The sequence below is a fragment of the Hyperolius riggenbachi genome, chromosome 6 (genome assembly GCF_040937935.1).
Source record: "Hyperolius riggenbachi isolate aHypRig1 chromosome 6, aHypRig1.pri, whole genome shotgun sequence".
Taxonomy (NCBI): Eukaryota; Metazoa; Chordata; class Amphibia; order Anura; family Hyperoliidae; genus Hyperolius; species Hyperolius riggenbachi.
In genome coordinates, this window is record NC_090651.1 from 288247670 (window position 1) to 288269633 (window position 21964).

The 21964-nt window shown below is 42.7% G+C and overlaps 1 protein-coding gene across 7 annotated transcripts in view; it reads left to right on the top strand.

The window, feature by feature from the left end:
- ARHGEF12 (Rho guanine nucleotide exchange factor 12) overlaps positions 1–21964 on the top strand; it is a 243186-nt gene that overhangs the window by 183305 nt on the left and 37917 nt on the right. For all 7 annotated transcript variants that reach the window (XM_068240993.1, XM_068240996.1, XM_068240994.1 and 4 more), the window contains 6 exons: positions 1948–2062; positions 8410–8510; positions 9482–9559; positions 11329–11404; positions 12701–12868; positions 15116–15203. In XM_068240993.1, the coding sequence (XP_068097094.1) occupies positions 1948–2062; positions 8410–8510; positions 9482–9559; positions 11329–11404; positions 12701–12868; positions 15116–15203 (626 nt within the window). The remainder of the gene's footprint in view (positions 1–1947; positions 2063–8409; positions 8511–9481; positions 9560–11328; positions 11405–12700; positions 12869–15115; positions 15204–21964) is intronic.

Sequence of the window (21964 nt, forward strand, 5' to 3'; positions counted from 1 at the left end):
AACACACAGACTATTACCAAAACAAGACTTGTTAGCTACAAATTTTATCCTCCAATCTCTCCTCCGGCAGGCAATGGCAGGAGCGGTGTGGTGGTATGACAGTGGGACGGGCAAGGGGGATTCTGGGATGTGTTGTGGTGGTTTTAGGAGGCGGTATGACCAGCCTGCTGCTTAAATTCCCTACCACTCTTCCGGGGATGGAATGGAACTAGCAGCATTTCAACTCTAGTGTGAAGAGGAGACCGCCAAGGTGAAGGATTCACTTAGGTGTGAGCAAGTGAAGCAAAAGTATTAACACAACACTAGGGCAACTGTCAATTTCTCTCTGTTCCAGCTCCCTATGTAGGTGCATTTGTAGGGTGGCAGTTATAATTGTATTTATCTGACCTCTCTAAAATGAGTGAAAAATCTGCTTACTACGGGATACAGCACACCTTTGCACTGCCTTGTTAACCCATGAGCATTTTCAAACAAAATATTTCATTTGAAGATGCTGCATCCATTTTAACCTCAACTGTTAGAACTCGTTCTGCCTTCTGAGGCTATGCAGAGTGGCTCAGGGAGCGGTTTTTATAGTTACTTGTTTCGGACGCTGGACAGGCTTCTCCTCCTCCTCCTCCACCCGTGACGATACACTCTTGACATCCTCTTCTGACTTCTGATAACGTTATTGCATGTGATCAGGGCTCAGGAGATGTCAGCGGTGCAGCGCCACCCGGTGGTGGAAGTGAGATAATGGGAGAGTCTCAGCTGCAACGCTGATACTGTCCTCTGAGCCCCAATCACATGTAATAACGTGATCGGAAGTCAGAAGAGGATGCCGTGGGTGGATGCAGCCGATCCAGCGTCCGGAACAGGTACTGTAACTATGATAGCTCACTGCGCCACTCTGCATAGCCTGCCAGGCTGGGGAATGCACACTTCCCCAGCGGCAGAAATAAACTGGCCCTGCAGCCACGTAAAGTTTTACTTTATGTGGCTGCTAAAAGGTTAGAGACTCTGAAGCCTGCAAAAAATCATGTTTTTACTTTAAAACCCTCTTTAACATAATTGCCCCACCTAAAACGCTGCATCTCCGCGGCTGAAAACTCAATTAATCACCCCTAACTCCCTGGGCAAAAATCCACGACTTTCCTGGTCGTATATTTTGCTGCCCTAAGGAGGCAGAGCTTTGGGCTGTAGCTCTGCCTCCATGCGCGTCATTCAGCGCTGATTGCTGCCTCTTCCCGCCCCCTCAATGAAAGAAGACTGAGAGGGGTGGGGAGAGGCGGCGATCCACGCTGATAGACGCGTGTAGAGGCAGAGCTACAGCCCAGAGCTCTGCCTCTATACAGAAGCGCTCCCCACAGTGTGTCTCGGGGAGTTTGGGGTGATCGGGTTTTCAGCCGCGGGGATGCAGCGTTTTAGGTCAGTTATGTTAAATAGGTTTTTAAAGTAAAAACCTGATTTTTTTTTTGGGAGACTTCAGAGTCTCTTTAAATAAAGCCTTGCATTTTTACGCTGATCTCTACCACTCTGAATGGCAGCGTAGACCTTCAACACTGTGACCTACCAAGGGTTAAGGTGAACATGCACACACTAGGACTGAAATTTCAAACGTGGCAATAGAGCGCTTGCCATTATTTCTCTGGAACAGCACTCCAGGACCATTTCTGCATATTATCCCGCTTAGTGCACTTTAATTGAACATGGAGATAAATTAGTACATCAGCGCCATTTGTCTTATGTATGTCTATGTTAGATGGGCGGGGTATTATAGATGTCAGTTTGCTTTAACCTATATAACCTGAGTTCCAGGACGGATGTGCTGCTCATGAAGTGTAGCTGCAGTAACATGAGTTCCTCTTGCCGTGTGCTTTCTCACACAAGTAGTTTGTAATGATGTTTGAAATAAATTGATGGTGCATGTAATCACTCTTGTTAACAATGATAAATGTGTACTTGCAGGATGCGGAGAGTAATCCTCTGTGCAGGCGCTTGCAGCTAAAGGACATTATCCCCACTGAGATGCAGAGACTCACGAAATATCCCCTCCTGCTGGATAATATCGCCAAGTATTCAGGTACATTCCCACATCATGTTCTCTGCATGTTCCATCTCGGAGAAAATAACATTTCCGTAACACCATTATAGAAATTGTCTGGGAAATGTATAAACCCTGCAGGGTTTGAACCACAAATACACTCTTAAAAAAATAAATAGATGTTAAATGTATTTTTAAACTGAATATGCAATTACTCGCAGTACTTATATTTAATCACCCTTAAAGCAAACCTGAAGCGGAAAAAAGCGTATGATATAATGAATTGTATGTGTAGTATAGATAAGGAATAGAACATTACTAGCAAAGAAAAGAGTCTCATTTTTATTTTCAGTTACATAGCTTTCTTTTATAACATTGCATAATTCTGGCATATTTGCAGTTTAGAAACCACACTCTGTCTTTTAAGCTATAAAACACAGCAGAAATAATGACCCTTTGAACTTTCCTGCAGTAAAATCGTATCTCAAGCAGTCTCTCACAGTTTCTTGGCCATTTAAGCTATTCAGCAAACAGGACTGTATTCGAATGAGTGGGTTGAAGAGCTCAGAGAAGGCAGCAAAAGGATATCCCGCTACACCAGGGGTCAGGAACGTTTTGGCTTAGAGAGCCATAAACGCTACATATTTTAAAATGTATTTTCCTGAGAGCCATACAATATTTTTCAAACTGGGACAGTGCGCATGCGTAGTAGAGGGCTTATGTCCCTGCTGCCATGGTGATGTCTATACAGTTGATCCTCCGGGCAGCGGAAGTGTCAGACACGTCTTCAGCTTCTCTTGGGTTTCAGCAACATCAGCAATTTCCCTGAGAGCCGGGCAGGAAAAATACTAACTAACAGCTTGTACAATTAGCTAGCTGACTTGGGGGTTGATTCACTTTGTAAGACAAGACCCCTGCAAGTGACAGGCAGCCTATTGGGCCAATCAAAGTGCGGGGATCTCGTCCTACAAAGTCACTGGACCTGACAGGATCCAGGGTGGGACAATTTGAGTAGCCGTTTTGGGGGGAGTGCGAGTAAATTAGTAGTGCATGCTACAGCAGTAGCATGCCTACTTTGAAAATGTCACTTACGCTGCCACACTAAGCTGCGCATCTTGAGTAGTGTAGCTTAGTGAATCAACTTCTAACTGGTTTGTCTGTGAGCCAGACGTAGCCATCAAAAGAGCCACATCTGGCTCCCGAGCCATAGGTTCCCTACCCCTGCGCTACACCATTGGTAGGGTAAAAAAGTTTCTCCAAATTTTATTTAACAAATCAGTAGATACACAATAAGCTCACGCGTATCGGAGCTCTGCATGGCTACCTAATTATAGCTATGAGTAAGGAGCTATGCAGAGCTCCGATACGCATGAGCTTTTTGTGATTCTACTGATTTGTTAAATAAAATTTGGAGAAACTTTTTTTTTTACCCTCCCAATGGTGTAGCTGGATATCCTTCTTTTGCTGCCTGAATTGAGATGTCTGGATCCCAGGCTCCCGTTGGCTCCGTATTGGTGGTTGCAGCGATGCTCTTTCCATTGTAGCTCAGAGAAGCTCTTGCATAGATAAATGAAGGGTTTTTTTTAACTCTTCCTGTACTGGAGAACAATAAGAGACTATTTTCTTTGCTCCTAATGTTGTAATTTGTAGCTGTACTACACATACAATTCATTATCTCATAAGTTTATTTATGCTTCAGGTTTTCTTTAACCGATGCAACAGTCCTGAACGTAAAACTCTGTATACACTCCGTTATCTGCAGCCGTGGTGTTTATAGGCTTCTGCAGACAATTATCTTGGAAGAGAAGCATTTTTAATTTCAGCTGCAAAAAAAAAAGTAAGGTCTGGAGCCCACTAGCGGCCACATTTCCAATTTTCAGAAATCATTTACGATTTCCAAATCCCAAAGTACAGCAATTTTCAGCGCAATTCTCAGAGCGATTGTGATTTGCCTCTATTTCCCTTGAGTGCGATTGCTCTGTGTTCGCTGCAAAATGTTTCAGGCAGTGCAGAGTGATCGGAACACTCCCATAGGGATCCACTGTGGCAGCACTTTTTCTATCATTGGCGTCCGGAAAGCACTGCTAGAAACGCTCTGTTGGGTCCCAGGCCTTAAGTTTAGCACACAGAGATTTTTATTTTTTTTTACCCCCCAATGTAGCAAATCGATTGATCGACTTCTGATCAGAATCTCGATGGATGGATTGTGATTGATTCCTACCCCCCATACAGTACATTAGTATTTCATAAATTTCAGCAGGAAATCTATTGAAAATGGATCAAATTGCAGCATTGCACTGTTCAGTGTAGTGCAACACCGTGACCTTCCTAATTGTCCATCCTTCCCGATTGATAGCTCTGATAGGTTTTAGGTCAAAATCCATTGAAATTTAATTGATTAGACATGTTGGGCAATATGGGTGGGACTGGTGAGGATGGTACCTTCCAGGGAGACAAAATACTCTCAGGCCAGGATCCCCATAGTGTAGTTTGTTGCATGCACGAAATGACGAGGGGTACTCACACGATAACATGAGAGGTACTCACAAAGCAGTGTTGCACTGTCCAGCAACCACAGTGAAAAAGGTCCATCTCCACTTGGGATGCATGTGTGTCTGGTTAAACTCCACAAGGGGCTAGGGTGATGAGCTATGGCTATACTTTCATCACAACCCCCATGTGGGGGATGTAGGTAACGGGAGGGTAGTCACACACCCCAAAAAATGAATAAAACACTTAAAAACTGTAAGAAGAAAGCTTACAGTCCCTCGGGAATGTATTGAGCAGTGCCCTGGCCACTACAACCCGAACAAACTCACTACCTGTGTACTCTTAAAGTGGATCCGAGATAAACTTTTACTCATTGCATAATTGTGTTCCTTGCATATAGTTTATAGGGTATTCCTCAAGGCAAATACTTTTTTTGTTTAGTTTATATGGAATTAAGAGTATTAAAACAAAACAAGCCTCGCCCACAGCTCCTTTTGTGCCTTGGCACAGTAGCAAGGGCTTATGGGAGCTCAGTCTGGGCAGGAGGAGGTTACTAGCCATTGATTTCAGAGGCAGAGGGGAGGAGAGGGGACTGAATTTACACACAGGCAAGCTGATAGCATCTCCAGCCCTCAGCCTGTGACAAACAGAACGTGACTGTCCTCATTGTATTACAGGAATAAATAATCATAAACTTTAGAAGCTGTTTGCAGCTAGATATGCTGTGTAAACGATCTAAACTTTAGATAAGATATATAGACAAGTTACTTGTTATAGTTAGTTTTTCATCTTGCATCCGCTTTAAGCCTCGTACACACGGCTGACTTAAAGACACTGAAGTCTCTTTTTTAACCTGTTTTTTCACTTGACTCAACTGTTTCTTCATGATCCAAGCAGAATTGCCGCATTCCTGCTGAAAAACAAGCTGTTTATGTCCCTGTAAATCACTGTTAAAATCCTACGGCTTTGCAGGTCGTATATTATGCTGCCATGAAGGGGAAGGAGGAGGCAGAGCGGTTTCCTGTAGCTCTGCCACTTGGTGTGTTGATCTCCGCCTCTCTCCTCCCCTCTGTCACTCTTCCCTTAATTATTCCGCCCCCTCATGCTCGCCCCCGTGCCTTCCGGACTCCTCGCACAGAGCAAGTGAGTCATACAGCTGTAGAGAGGAAGAAGTATTTGCATAAATTATCCTGGCTGGAGCCACGACCCAGAAACAGGAAGAGGGGTTGCGGACATTTTATCCAGGAAGTCCTGTTTTTTTTTTTAACTGAAATAAAAAGAAAACTGAAGGGCTCAGAGCGGTTGTAATGGGGGGGAACAGCATCCTATAAGTAAGTGCTGTTCAGAGATGTATTTTTTTTTTTTTAAACTAATTTCGCTTCAGACTTTCTTTAAGACAGGTGAGGCAGTCGCTATCGACCAAGGCCGGCATGTGTACAGCAGCCAGCGACCCCCAACCCATGAGTGGCTGGATCTACTCAACCCCAGCAACACCAATCCCATTGTTCGTGCAGCTCGTTGTCCCAGCTGCACAGCTCAAAATGGGTAAAGATCTTGCACATTCAGAAAATAAATTAGTGTGTGCGAGACAACACAATTCCAGCTACACAGCTGTCATGCATGTGTGCAGCCCCAGCACAGCGATGTCGCCCAAGAGATCAGGTCTTGATCCTGGACGGGCGACATCAGTTGGGAATGTGTATGGGCCCTGAGACATTAGACATCCCCTCTTTTGGGTTTAAAGGACCTCTGTCGCGAAAATCTTAAAATTTAAAATGTATGTAAACGTATACAGTTAAGAAGTACGTTTCTTCCAGAGTAAAATGAGCCATAAATTACTTTTCTCCTATGTTGCTGTCACTTACAGTAGGTAGTAGAAATCTGACAGAACCGACAGGATTTGGACAAGCCGATCACCTGTTTGGGGGGGTGGGGGGAGTTTACAGGGAATTCTTTATTTTCAAAATGCACTTAGTGAATGGCAGTTGCTCTGTCCAAATGCCAAAAAGTGTGTGGTGAGCAGGGAGGCTGGCCAGCATTTTTGTATAAATATTTTTTAGGGAATGTGTTTAGAAAGAATAAAGGCCATGCTGAGAATCCTCTTTAGAGAGATGGACTAACCCAAAACCTGTCGGTAATGTCAGATTTCTACTACTTACTGTAAATGCCAGCAACATGGGAGAGAAGTAATTTATGGCTCATTTTACTCAGGAAGAAATGTACTTCTTATTTGTATGTGATTTAAATTTTAAGATTTTCTTTAATGTACTATAAACTATAATTACCGTAAGCTTGTTTTTTTTAGCTTGGTGCTGTAAACAATTAGTATGGAAGCATGAAAAAGAAGGTTTGTGATCAGCCAATCATGAATTGCCAAGCAGAAGCCAACGGCACTACTGATTTCTGTTGGTCACTTAATTTTAAATGGAATTGGAATTCATCAAAATGTTAGACGCTCTTATTTAGGCAGGGTGCACATTTATTAGCATCTTGGGCATTTTCTTGCAGTACTGGAAACCTGCATTGACGCACACATAAATAAATTCAATGGGCCACTTGAAAACTGTTTTTTTTTGTTTTTGTTTTTTTGGCATTTTGCCGTGCATTGTTTTTGGAGTTTTCTCCATGGTCAAACATCAGACAACTTTTTTCGTATGTCTCATGCATATGAAGTTCTATTGTATTTTGCCCCGAAAGTAAATCAAAAATTGCATGCAGAAAATGCAAATTAAATTGCTGAGAGCTGGAAAAAATGCCAGCAATGTCACAGGAAGAAGTTGCGCACTGCCTTACTTTTTGCTGTTGCTCTCTCCTGCACTGGCTAAAGAGAGATATCACTGCAAGCTGAAAGGAAGCATATCATGGCAGATGCTGGGAAAATGTTCTCCGAGCATTAGAAGTAGCAGCTCCCTCAAAGCTCATAGTTGGCTTTCTAGAGGAAACGAGTACCTCCCCCCTCCCAGTTAGTGGAAATGTAAGATTGTTATATTACAGGTGCTGAGTGAAGGATGATGGGATTACATCAAACATATATCAATCTAACTGGAATATTGAAACATTAAGTTCAGAAAATGGTCTCATTATAACTCCCTTATAATCATACTAGTTGGAATTAAAGTGGACCTTGAAGATACATATGGGAAAAAAAAAGGTTTACTTACCTGGGGCTTCTGCCTGCCCCTGCAGCACACCTGTGCCTGTGAAGTTGCCAAACGATCATCCATTCCCCTGCTGCAGCTCATTTTCCCTCCTTTTGTGTCCTACCTGATAATGCACCTCTATTACTGTGCACCCATGCTATGCATTTAAGTGAACTCAAATTGCCTAATCTCCATGCTCCCATCCAGTGACTGACTAAGCATTACCTTGTACTCTTACTGTGCCGTGTGATCTGGTTTTTCTTGTATTCCTGTATTGTCATATTGCTGTATGTCACCCCTAAATATCGTCTGTAACCTAAACTAATGTCCAGCGCTGCGTAATATGTTGGCGCTTTATAAATACAATAAATAAGGCAATGCCGTCCACTGCAGCCTTGGCCACACGCGTCCTCGATCACGCTCCTGCTGCTGGGAACGCACTATGCAGGCACAGTAAAAATTTTATCGTACTGTGCCTGCGCAGGGCGCTCCTGGCCACGGGAGCGCTTAAGAGGATGCGCAGTGGACGTAGATTTTGAAGCCGATGTGAAGAAAAGTGAGCCGCAGCAGGGAAATGAATGCTCGTTTGGAAACGGCGTGGGCACAGGATGGCTGCAGGGGGCTGGCAGAAGCCCCAGGTAATTGAAACTTTTTTTTTTATATATGTATCTTCCGATTTGCTTTAATTATTTGTTTTCTAATTAATAGATGCTTTACATTATAAACTTAATAAAATGCTTCCATATCTTTACTCAGACCAACCAGAAGAGAAGAAGAAGGTGAAGAAGGCTGCGGACCATTGCCGAAGGATTTTGAATCATGTCAATCAAGCTGTGCGTGAAGCTGAAAACAAGCAGGTATTGCCAATGCTGTCAAATATTAACCTCCACAAACTTAAAGTAAAGACGAAACAGTGTAAAAGTTTTATTCATACCTGCAACTTACTCCAGCCCTCTCCACGCAGATTGCTCCCTCGCCAAAGTCCTCTGCCTCCGGATGCTCCGTTAGATGGCCATTACCTTCACCAGTTGGGGCGTACTGATCATGCACGGCCTGACCGTGCTCACACCGCAGGAGCACACAGGAGCACAACAGGGGAGTGCGCGCAAGCGGCCTGCGCCAACTGGCCGAAGATAACGGGGGCATCTAACGGAGCATCCAGGAGGTGGAGGACAGTGGCAAGGGAGCGATCTGCATGGAGGGCGCTGGAGTAAGTTCCAGGTATGTATAAAGCTTTTACACCCTTTCATCTCAAGTACAATTTAAGCTTCTATTTAAAAAATAAACATATTAAACAAAACTCACATACCACCTCACTTTTTCCAGTCAGGCCAGGCTCTTCTGTCCTGTAAATATTCCTCCTTGGTGCTATTGTATTTGTTGCTGCCATATTGCGTGTAGCCAATCTTCCAACTCATCCTCCTGGCCTACTTACACACCTGCTTAACACAACCCTAGTCTCACACATGTTCCTTGAGAGCTGGGGGTTCTCTCAGCATTTAGCAAACCTTACCTACAACAGCAGTGGTGCAGGCTTTACCATCAAGCATCAAAAAACTTGAAAACCGTGTCTTGTGGTCTTGGCAGTTAGGCGCGGCGATTCAGACTTCCACAACAAAGTTTTGCATGGTAAAGAACTTCCATATTTCTCAGAGGTGAGTAATGTTACACACATTTCCGTGGCGTATATGCACCAACATTTAGAACTTTTTGAGAGTCTGGATAATTTTTTTTTTTTTGAATACCTGGTTTCTTGCAGTATATGTTTACTACTTTTCACTTACAAAATTTTACTCCATGTGTAAAACTTCCTAATATGAATTTTCAGAGATTAGAAGATTATCAGCGAAGACTAGACTTGTCCTACCTGAAGCCAGGAGAGTACCCTATGATTGATGAACTGAGAGTAAGTGGAATAATACCTGGTTATGTACCTTTGGATATACGGTTCTTTAAAGAGAGTCTGAAGTGTATTTTAAAACAAAAACCAGATACTTACCTAAGCAGAGGAAAGGCTGTGGGTTCTATATTGCCTTCCCGTTCTCCTCCTGGTCTCTGCGTTCCACCGCAGGCTCCCCTATTAGCAGTGTACGGACGTTCGGTCGTAGACTGCTCTCTTCCGGGTTGGGCTGGCTTCGGCAGTCTTTGGAAGCACTCGGGCTTCTGAAGACGGGTCGCTTAATACTGCGCACATGCGAGCGCCCTCTCACGTACACTCACACTTGCGCCGTACAGAGCCGCCCATCTTCGGAAGCCCTAGTGCTTCCAAAGACTGCCGAATTCTCTCGCAGCTGAAGATTCAAATGGAGGAGCCTGCTGGGGAACGAGGACACCGTGAGGACCCATATAGGACCCAGAGCCTCCCTTTCCTTAGGTAAGTATCTGGCTTTTTTTGTTTCAAAATACACTTCAGACTCACTTTAAATTACTGAATTTTGATTATGATTGCATAGTTCCTGTTGATATAGCATAATAAAACTACTGGTTGGTTTTGTGGGTCATTAAAGGGCTTTTGAGTTACCTGCACGATTGCACTGCAGAGAATACGGTGGTTTCCAGTGGGCGGGGTGAGGAAGCGAACATTGTGGTTGGTGTCACTCGAGAGTCATTGCTAATGTTCTGGTATGCTGGATCTTTAGGCGACATCGGGGGAAACGTGCTTGATTCTCTGGTTGAATTGAATCTACCATATACACGTGTCAACAAACATGAAACTCATTCATACAGGCAATCACAAGCAAGCATCAGTGTAGGAACACACTACATTTTGGGTATTAAATAAAAAAAATTGTTTCAATATTTCATATTACGGCATTACACAATGGTATTAAATACAGTTACTAATACATTGAATAATCACCATCCATTATGTGTATTACAAATGTTGTTACATACATACATACAGTATGTTCATTGGTAATTTTGTTCTGGCTGGCATTCTACTGGAAGTCATTGACCCATTGCTGTTATTAATGTGTGTCAGAAAATGAATGTAGAAAGCACATTCACTAGTGGATTTCCGAGGTAAGAGTGATATAGAGGCTGCCATATTTATTTCCTTTTAAACAATACCAGTTGCCTGGCGGCCTTGCTGGTCTATTTGGCTGCAGTAGTGTGATTTACACCAGAAACAAGCATGCAGCTAATTTAGTTTACATCTGACAATAATGTCAGAAACACCTGATCTGCTGCATGCTTGTTCAGGGACTGTGGCTGAAAGTATTAGAGGCAGAGGGTCAGCAGGACTGCCAGGCAACTAGTATTGTTTAAAATTTAAATAAATGTTGCAGTCTCCTTATCCCTCTCACCTCGGTTCACTTTAAGTGTAGTGAATGACACCACTCATACGTTTAATAATATGTGAAAAGAGTCAGCGCTCTTTGTTAAAATTTGAATCCAGGAGAATAGATATCAATGTTTCAAGACCACGACAGGCTCCCTTTATCAAAGCATGTGGGTCAAAGCATGTATGCCATGGACTGCTTATTATCAAATGAGAGCACTCGCTAAAGGAACCATGAGGTGGCCTCCAAACGCTGGTATCTATTCTGCATCTTGAACATAGAGTGCAGTTTAGAGTCTTAATATGTTCTGTCTCCCAAGTCTGGTAAGACTATTTCCAAGTAATTATTTCGTTTTTTCATCCAGTAATAGTAATGCTGTATTTGCTTTCAGACTCTGGATTTGACAAAGAGGAAAATGTTTCATGAGGGGCCTTTGGCTTGGAAGGTTAATCGTGACAAGATCATTGGTAGGTGGAAATACTAAATTGCTTTGCATATTTGTACAGCAAGTAATGGGCACGCCATGTTTCTGCCAAATTGTGTTGCATGCATGTAGAAAAAGATAAACTTCAGTATTTGTCATGTATTGTACAGAAAATACATCGCTGACACTGTTATCCTGATATTTGACTTGGCCTTTTGTTTAAATCTATTGGTATTTACGCATTAAAAAGCACATTAGAGTGAACCACTGCTTTCTTTTAAAAATGTTCCTGTTCTCCCAGAGTGCATTGGAGCAGAAGGCTAAGTAACTTAATGGCCTAGGCTAAATGTCACATGGGGGGGGGGGGCTACATACCAGAATAGGGAGTGTTTCTGTTGCTGAAACCAGGCTAATTAATGTAAAATTTTGTATCCTAAATAATTTATTACATTCTTTTATGTGACGTTATGGTGCCTCTTTAATGCGTACCTAAATAGTGTACCTACTTAAAATCTCACATGTAGACTGGTCAGCCACACCATTAATACCAATCACAGGTTAATAAGACTGATCATCTTTTACAAGAGCACCAGTTAAAGGGAACCTGAAGTGACAGGGATATAGAGGCGTGTCAATTTTGACCCTGTCAACCACTGACCATGCCCATAATGTGCACCTGAGGTCCAGACTGGTCTGTGGAGTCTGGTCTTAGAAGGTGCTCCAGCCTCATGAATAACATTTTCTTCGGGTTTTCAAGTTCCCCAGATCTAGATTTGATTAGTGGGGTTTTCTGTGCAAAACAGTCCATTACCTGGAGCTCCCACTTACAAGATAATGTCTTCGTGCCTGATACTGATACCATCAGAGGTAATGTTGAGTCCACAACTTGACAGGTCAGAGCTAGTTCTGGAGCACAAGGGAGAAAACCTATACAATATTGGGCGAGTGGTTTTATGTTTTGGCTTTTTGAGGTATGTGGATCTTTCAAATTCTTGATGGGAAGAGTCAGACATCATGGCCCATATGCAATTACATTGTTCTCCTGAGTTTTCCTAGGTGATGTTTTCATCTTACCAATAAAATGCTTTTTAAACCATCAGCAAGCAAGAAAATACTTTTGGTATTTTTTTTTTTCAATTGCAGAGTTTTAAAACGTCATTTTAAACAGAACATGAAAAAGTATATCCTAGGGAAAAACTTAGGTGAAAAAGAATTGCTTATGGCCCCATGTCTTGATGTTTATAATAAGTTGCTATATAGTTTTATGTAATTTGCTGAAATGTCATGACCCAAAGATTTGAGAATATATAATATGCTGAATTATGCATACTCTTCACAGATTTATACACTCTCTTGTTGGAAGACATTCTGGTATTGCTTCAGAAACAAGATGACAAACTGATTCTTCGATGTCACAGTAAGATTTTGGCCACCACCTCAGACAGCAAACACACCTTCAGTCCTGTCATCAAGCTCAACACTGTTCTAGTACGACAAGTTGCAACAGGTCAGTCCATTTCTCAGTTCTTGTTTGGCATAATTGAAAACCATGCAAGTCAATTTATTTCAAGCCTGGCAATCGTTTTTGTTTACGTTAAATTAGTTTAGCATTTTCTTTTACAGAGGTTTTTGTAATTTATCCAAATTTTCAGGCAAAATAAGCTGCTTGGTTTGCATTAAACATTTTTGAATGATCCACCTAGCTGTTCAAATTGGTGATGTGGCAAGAAGCAGTCCAGATCAGCACCAGTTCAGGAGCTCTGAGTAGGATTCAACCTTGAAAGAGAATGGTGTGGGCCATATCTAATGCTTTTGACAGTCACAAGCGCTGACACAAATCTATCATGGAAAACCTTATACTATAAGTGTCATATCTTCCTGTTCTCTGTCTTAAAGAGAATCTGTAACAATAAAAATGATCTTGGGGGGAGGGGGGGGGACCTGGGGGTACTTATCTCCAGAAGTGTAAGTCTAAAGAGGCTTACCCCTTCCTCCTCAGTAGAGGGGATCCATTGCTGCCCCCCACCCCCGGTATCTCCTTGTTGGGCTGTACTCATGCGCAGTAGCGGCTCTTCACTCGGACTCCAGTGGAAATAGCTGAGCCCGATCGGGTCTGCTCTACTGTGCAGGTGCATATGGCGCGCACCTGCGCAGTACAGCGGACTCGATTTGGCACTGCTGTTTGTGCCAGCAATTGTAAATATTATTGCCGCTTTGTGCCTGAGGGAGCCAACTCGAGATCCAGATGTCTGCGCAGGACGGGGGAAGCTTCCCCCTCCCAAGGTAAGTACCTTCCAGGGGCTCTTTTATAGTTAGTCTCTTTAAAAGCTCTCATAATAATGCTAGAAATGTACCGGATGTGTACAGCGTTCAGTTCTGGATTCCTACTCTCTTCTACTGAGAATATGTAGCAGTGAAAGGCACACCTCATAGCATACAATTGTCATGCATGGTCAATCTGTCTAACAGATTTCATTGTTTCAGGTCTTCTTCTTTTTATTTATATGCACTTTGTGAATAACAGATGTCACATCTATACAAGGAATTGTATTTATAGCTCATGTGATTAATAGCTCATATGGCAAATGGTTGAAAGTCACTGCATAAACCAAGCAGTGTCACATCGCAGATGGATTTTGCACAACAGACTGCCGTTTTGGACGAATGACCGTCCTCTGTCAAGTTGTAACCACGTGGCAAAGGGCGGTCATCCTACTGGGGCTCTGTAAGGCACAGAATGGGAGGTGGGCTGTGGACTGTAGTGGAGGTTTTGACTTACCAGTCTGGGGGTGAAACAGTTTCCTTCAGACGGTCTCTTCCTTGTCTGTCCCGTTCAGCCCACTCTCTCCGCTCCTGAATATTTATAGACTTATCAAGATATTAATTAATTAAAGGATGGAGTAGGAATTGGTATACATGTGGTACTTTTTTTGCATCCTGTTGGAGCTTTGGGTGCAATAGGTCAGGCACTGGATTAGTAGTGCTGTTATGTTTTATGTTATACAAAAATGTACACTAAAGTCAAACTAAAGCTGCAAACCACTTTTTATGACCTTATTATCATAGTGATCCTTAGATCTAGCAAAGCTAGTTTGTAATTCACATTGCACGTCCCCTTTGTCTTTGAAGAAAACTGAGTTTGTTAGCCAGCATTAATAATTTGAAGACTAATTCTAACATTTGTATAGCTCTTTTCATCTGTCGGACTGAAAGCACTTGAGAGCTGCAGCCATTAGGGGTGCACTCAGTAGGCAGTTGCATTGTTAGGGAGTCTTGCCCTAGTATTCCTTACTAGCTACTGGCTTACAGTTAGTGGCTGGACAGTGTAATGGTTATAGGCTCTGTCTCTGACACAGGAATCTCAGCTCATCCTGTTCAGTAAGCCAGCACTTATTCAGTAAGGAGTCCTTAGGCTAGAATCTGCTACTGCCTATAGAGTGCTCCCTAGTGGCTGCAGCTCAAGCACTTTGAGTCCGCCAGGAGTAAAGCGCAATATAAACGTTGTTTGTTTGGCTTGAATACGAAGAGCCGAGAGCACTGAACTGGAGAGTCTACTAGTAACCGTAGTGTGTAAAACAAGTGCCTTAGCAAATGCAAGAGATGATCACTCAATACTCATTCGGATCATCCTAGGTTGACCGACTGGTTCATTCATTCAGTACAAAAAATACAAAGAATGCATTCAAAAGCAGCATTTGTTGTAATGTGGATCTCTTGTCTCTTCCTACCAACGATGTGTGTTATTCTTTTGCAGATAACAAGGCTCTCTTCGTGATTTCAATGTCTGAAAATGGAGCGCAAATTTACGAACTGATTGCCAATACCGTGTCGGAGAAAAATGTGTATGTTATATTTTTTTTTTTCAACAAGATAATGTTTATTGAAGCACAAATAAAAATATACAACGTCTTTAATACATTAACAGAGGAGAATAAACAGACCATGAAGAGCTAATTCACTTATTAAAGAATCCATTTTAAATCTAGAATGGAAGATAGGGCAATCAATGGAGTGAGTGATTGGTACAACCACAAATGCAGGTCTAGAGGTGTATATTATATATTTAATAACTGACTGCTGTAGTCTTGATTTCATGTGGATATGTCCAAGGCTAATGTAAGATAATGTAAGAAAGCCCAGCATAACACATCAAAAAGTTTGAGGGACGTGTTTATAGCCACTTTTCATGTAGGAAGGAATAGAAACCTTTTCTATGCAGTTTGACAGTATCGTTAAGCACACGGCTGAAGTAAATATCAGTAACAGAGGGTTTCTTAGGAGACTCACAAAAGGCTCCTATCTCTAGGCAAAAATATCCTGAAGGGGAGGTTCAGGTTTACCTCACTTCAAAGCACTAATCATTTTAAAGGTAAAAGTCCTTGCTCTGGACTTGTGCAAACTTGCTCAGATGCACACACACATAATATTAAAGTGTAACTGTCAGGCATAAAATAAAAACTCAATTCTTTATTTTATCTGGTAAACAAGTACTGTATATTCTGGCGTATAAGACTACTTTTTAACCCTTGAAAATCTTCTGAAAAGTCAGGGGTCGTCTTATACGCCGGGTGTCATTGATGCCGGGTGATACGCCCTATCCTGTTACCGACTCTCAGATCTCCCTGCTGAGGACTGCAGTGAAGCGGCGCAGGTACACATATGCGAGATCTGAGAGGCAGAAAAGGAGGTAAATAGGATACAAGGGTGGGGCAGAAGGCTGAAAGAGGCGCATTTTATGGGCACAGCGCAATCTATTCTTCCATACCACTCTGATAAACACGTAGATAAGGAGAGCTGACCAATCCACTTAGGGAGAGGGAGAGTTGACCAATCCAACTAGTCAATCACCTATATACTGTTATATACTGGGTACCACATACAGTACAGCACCAGTATCTGTTCATACATAGCACCAGTATGATTTTTTTATTTTATTTTTATTTGGTGTGCATTAGAAGAGGGGTAGTCTTATATGGTGAGTATATCCCATACGTTATAGTTTAACTGGAAAAGTTGGTGGGTCGTCTTATACACCAGAATATACGGTAGTAAGGATGGTAAAAAGGCAATCCAAAAGTTAAAATCACTATTACTTTTCTGGTTGATATGTGATCATTACCCAGTTTACCTGACTCTTATTTGGTACATTTGCCACACAAATTAAGTTGCAGGGCATGCTGGGTTGTCTTTTTTTTGCTTCTTTACTTTCCTCTCAGACTTAACTAATGCATCCTGATTGGCTGAAGCCTCATTCCCTTCAGTTTTCCCTTCCCACACCTCTGTTCCTCTCAGATTGGCAAATATTTCTTAAGCTGAGGCAATGCACTTTTTATTGCAGAGCTGGTGGGAGTGCCTGAAGACTGGGAGGAGGGGGGGAAATGCATACACAATCAGGCAGAGGAGAGTAAGGGAAGAAATGACATCAGGATTGGCTTCAAAATGGACAGTTAAAATGGAGAATCCTAAGAAGGATTTTCCTTTTTTTTACTTTAGTAAAATCAAAATGTGGACAGTGCAATACATATGTTATGTAAGTAGAGCAAGTATTTATCTACTTATATATGTGTTGTTGTTTTTTCTGAGATAGTATGGCTGACAGCTCCTCTTTAATGGAAAGGAGCTCCAATTCGCCAGGACTACAAACAGATGAGTCATAGCTCCGTACTGAAATGCCACCTGTAGCGCAAATGAAGGCTGCCTTTATCACTACCCATACAACATGAGACTTATGGGCTAGTGCATAAACCCAGGTCTTCAGCTCTCTGCTCTAAAAGATAAGCAACAGCATAATAAGTTTACAGAAAAACATTTGTTACAGCCCACACAACTCCTAGTGAGATGCTCTAGAGCTGTTACTTCCTGGTTTCATGGGAGCACAGAAATACCCCCTGTGTGTACATTTAGCCTGCCTGAAAAGCACAGATCAGACAGAGCTGACAGCTCAAATTACAGTGGCTCATTAGTAGCCGACAAGGAACAATTAGGCATTGTACATACTCCCATCTAATGTCACCCTTTGTTGATCAGAACCTAATCCCCGACATGCGACATTGCTGGGCCCTGCTTTACGCACGCATGTGAGCTATGTAGCTAATGACGCGCTCTTTTGCTATCTGGGTGGGGGGATGGCGTACCATGAGTGGGGAGTGTGTGGCGTCAGGGGGAGGAAGGGGGGGCGACGCAAAATATAGGATTGCTGGGATTGAGTAGATCCATCTGGTGGATCGCTTGCGGGTTGGGGGTCAGCGGTTGCCATACACACACCTGATCTTCAACTGAGGTGGTTGTTACCGGCTGCCTCAGCAAACTTAAGTCAGGCGTGTGTAAGAGGCTTCCAAAAGGCAGGAAGAGAACATAAATCTCTATACAGATAGTATCCTGGTATAGATTTGAACTGGGGACCAAGGAGAACGTACAATTTCCATGCAGATAGTGTCATGGCCCTAATTTGAACCAGGGACATAGCGCTGCTTATTGAAAGTGGTATCCGCTACGCCACCAGGGTTAAATTGCTTAAATGTAATTTCTACTGGGAAGTTCATTAGTCCCTAAGCTGTGCTACACATTGCCTCAGTGGATTTTTGGTGTTTAAATCTCTATATGCAGGAAATCGGGCTCAAAGGATACCCGAGGTGACATGAGATAGACATGTATGTACAGTGCCTAGCACACAAATAACTATGCTGTGTTCCCTTTTTTCTTTCTCTGCCGGAAAGAGTTAAACATGGGTGGGTTAGATTACATTGTGATCCTCACTGATAAGAAATTACAACTATAAAACACTTTCCCTGCAGAAAATGGCTTCTGAGGGCAGGAAAGAGATAAAAAAAAGGGTCTATAGTTCATAGATTTTAGCTCTTTCATACTTCAATTAAAGTGTCATTGAGCAAAAACAAAACAGTAAACACTTAAAAAGTAGATTTAAATATAAAATAAGACTGGAATATCTTAAAAAGGCATTTTGAGGAGGAGGAGGATAGATACAATTGTTTATTTCATCAGTTTATTTTCACCTCGGGTGTCCTTTAACCTCCTTAGCAGTATGTCCGACACTGTGTCGGGCATGCCGCTGCAGAGGTTTTCCGGCCGATCGGGACCCGCCGGAATTCATTTACTTGTTGAATTGTGACCTTTAGATACTAGCTAGCACTATGCTAGCCAGTATTGTCTTCCGACACCCCCTGACTGCCCACAATCCCCAACCCTGTTAACCCCCCCCCCCCCTGCCGATCGCCCGCTGGATACATTACCACACCGGGATCCAGCAATCGAGCAGCCTCCAGCTCAGCTCCGGTCCTCACTATGGGGAAGATTGGGACTGCGCATGATGTCGGTGAAGTCAAGACGTTCTGACGTCATGTACGATCCTCCCCATAGTGAAGACTGGAGCTGACTGGGGAGGCTGCGCCTATTGCGGGATCCAGGCAAGGTAATGTATCCAGCAGGCAATTGGGGGAGGTCCGGAGGTGCTGGCAGACAATAGCTAATGGTTACAATTAAACTAATAAATTAGCGCGGTGGGCCTAATAGTGCAAAAACTCCTAAGCGGCGTAACGCTCAGGAGGTTAAGGGAGCTTCTGTGTGCAGGCTACACTGATAGAATGCTGTGTAGTCTGATGATGGCAATGTTCTGCTTACAAATTAGAATGAATATTACGTTAGTGTGCTAGAGTGGCTTCCACTTCTAGATGACTATTACCAGGAATAATGCTGATTTTCATACAAATGAAAAGGTATCATAAATGTAAAGCCAGTACGGAGTTAGATGCGTTTTTAATTCTATCTTCTGCCAGACTTTAAATCTGCTTTAAAGTAACCTTTATCTTTTTTTGTATTGCCTGCCTTGTTACCGCTCAGACTTGAGCTGGGATTACTGTAACCCACACACAGGCTTGAGGATAATTGTTCACATTGTTGGCCAAATGAGATAAGATCGGGTATTGCTGGATACAGCGACTGAGCGGAGGAAGTTTTACTCAGCTGTTGACCACTTATATCAGTATGACGATGATTATCTCCGCAAATTAGATTTATTGTTGAGCATTGAATTTGTTGTGGGCAAATTCATGAAAAATTCACAAACCGGCCAGATCATTTTAGGAGCCAGCAGGGAACGTCTGCTTCAGCTGCCAATAATAAAAGCCTGAAGAAAGCAAAGCTGAGAATTCCCAGCGGGGCGCATACTGTAGTGGAAGGCCATTTTCAGCTGGCATCGCCTTTTGTATTGCAGCAGGTGTCACTCTATTTACCAAAGATGCATCAGACTGTGCATAACAATCAGCAGGGAAATGGCTTGCATTGGCCGGTTATTCTGTATGAAGCGTAAAGCTCTATAGCCAAAGTAGTCATGTTCCCTCTAAGCTTCTGCTGAAATGGTTTCCAGCAGGGGTTCTGCCAGATCTCACATTGCCTGTACAGAACACAGAGATGTCAAACCTGTCACTAACATTTGTTTGGTAGTAAGTGGGTACAGTATCAGCACAAGGTAGGAGGACACTGCTGTAAGTGCGCTGGTCCTACAATGCTTCCAATCAGTAGCACCCGCCTGTTTCATTCTCTGGTGTATTATTTCTTAAAGTGTAACCCCACTTTCTCTAAGGAAAATCATTACAGTGAAACCTTGACCTTGGTTGTATTCCAAAGCACTCTTATATGAAAGCAAGCTCAGATGATGCGTTCCACAACCCAACAACATTTATGCAATGTGTTTCAGACAGGAAGAAGTTGTCCTGTGAGTGCTGAGAGAAGCTCTGACTCCCATTCTCTTCAGTTTGATATTTAACAGATTGATTGACACATTGGGCTCTTTTCACAAAGTATTACTGTATTCGGTAATGCTCAAAACAGCTGATTTTACTAATCACCTTCCCAAGTTACAATTCACTAAACCGATCGCCGCACAGAAAATCAGAGTTCTCGACTAGTGAGGTAAATTACCGACTTGTGCGGTAATTACAAATCACAGAACCTGAAACATCTATATAACACTACAAAGTTTACTTTTGCTGATTCAATTCAACTTTTAACTTTTAATATAATATTAAAAACTAAGAAAGTGTTTGGCTGAATTATTTCGGAATAACTTGCAAATGATGCCGGGCCTGCAGTTTCTGTCAATTATTGGATAAACAGTCAATTGCTTTATCCCAGGTCCCCTAGCATCAAAAGATAAATATAAAATTACACAACCCCCACCAAACAACCCTACCATTAGGGTTGTTTGGTGGGGGTTGTGTAATTTTATATTTATCTTTTGATGCTAGGGGACCTGGGATAAAGCAATTGACTGTTTATTCAATAATTGACAGAAACTGCAGGCCCGGCATCATTTGCAAGTTATTCCGAAATAATTCAGCCAAAAACGTTCTTGTTTTTAATATTATATTAAAAGTTACGTTTTATTGAATCAGCAAAAGGCAACTTTGTAGTGTTGTGCGGTAATTACCTCAGAAAATATCAAACGTCAATTCACAAAGATTTCTGCATTTCAATTACTGGGCTAAAGTGCTCACAGCAGCCGATAACTCGCTCTCCCCATGCTGTCTCTGTGCGTTGGATTTGACAGATAGCCTTTGGGGACAGCCAGGCATCCAATAGGAAGAGCCACACAGCCTACATCTCACTATGATTCGATGCCAAGGGGTATCAAGTGGGTCTTTCAGTGCATCAAAGCAGAGGAAGGTGACTTTCCTGCATTCCTTTTGGATGTGTAAATCTGTGTTCTAGCATGCAGAAGAGCTCCCCCTGGTGGCTGAAGCACATCTAAAGGCATGACCGGATGCACAGGACAGAAAACCTCAGAGTGATGCACGCAGCTCCCTGTCTGCACGCTGCCCTGCTAAACGCTGGTAAGCGACTCTTACCAAGCAGGGCTTAGTGAATTGAGGCTTGTTAGTTCGGTAAATTACCGAACTTCTGCCTCATGTGGGAAAACTTAAGTGAATTTGGAAAAAAAAATGTAAAATAGCGCATGAGGTATTTTACCATCCAAAATGATTTTACCGAAACTGCCCATTGTGAATAAAGCCCATTGCGGGAGAAAGATGATTGCCTATGAGCAAATGTTGCAGTGATAAAGGAGTCCTATGTGGTTCTGAAACGTTGGTGTTTTTATACACAAAACGATTAAAGATACATATTGGATGTGCCAGCTTCCTGCCATGTTTGATTTGCAGAGGGCATCATCACTCTTTTTCAGCTGTAGCACTCCCCCTTAAAGGGAACCAGAGATGAATAATGAAAAAGATTTTATACATACCTGGGGCTTCCTCCAGGCCCATCTGCCAAGATGGCTCCCAAGCCGCCGTCCTCCTCTGCCCGCGGCTACGAGAACCGGGTCCCATCACTGACGTCATCGGAGCCAGCCTACACAGGAGAAGTGCGCCTTCTACATATCTCTCCAGTGGATGCTGGAGAGATACGCAAACTGCGCACTTCTCTTACGGTAGACTGGGTCCATCTGGCAGAAGTGCTGGGACCCGGTTCTCGTAGCTGCGGGCAGCGGAGGACGGCGGTGTAGGAGCAATCCAGGTGGATGGGGCTGGAGAAAGGTATGTATAAGATCTTTTTCATTATTCATCTTTGGTGCACGTTAAGGTTTGAT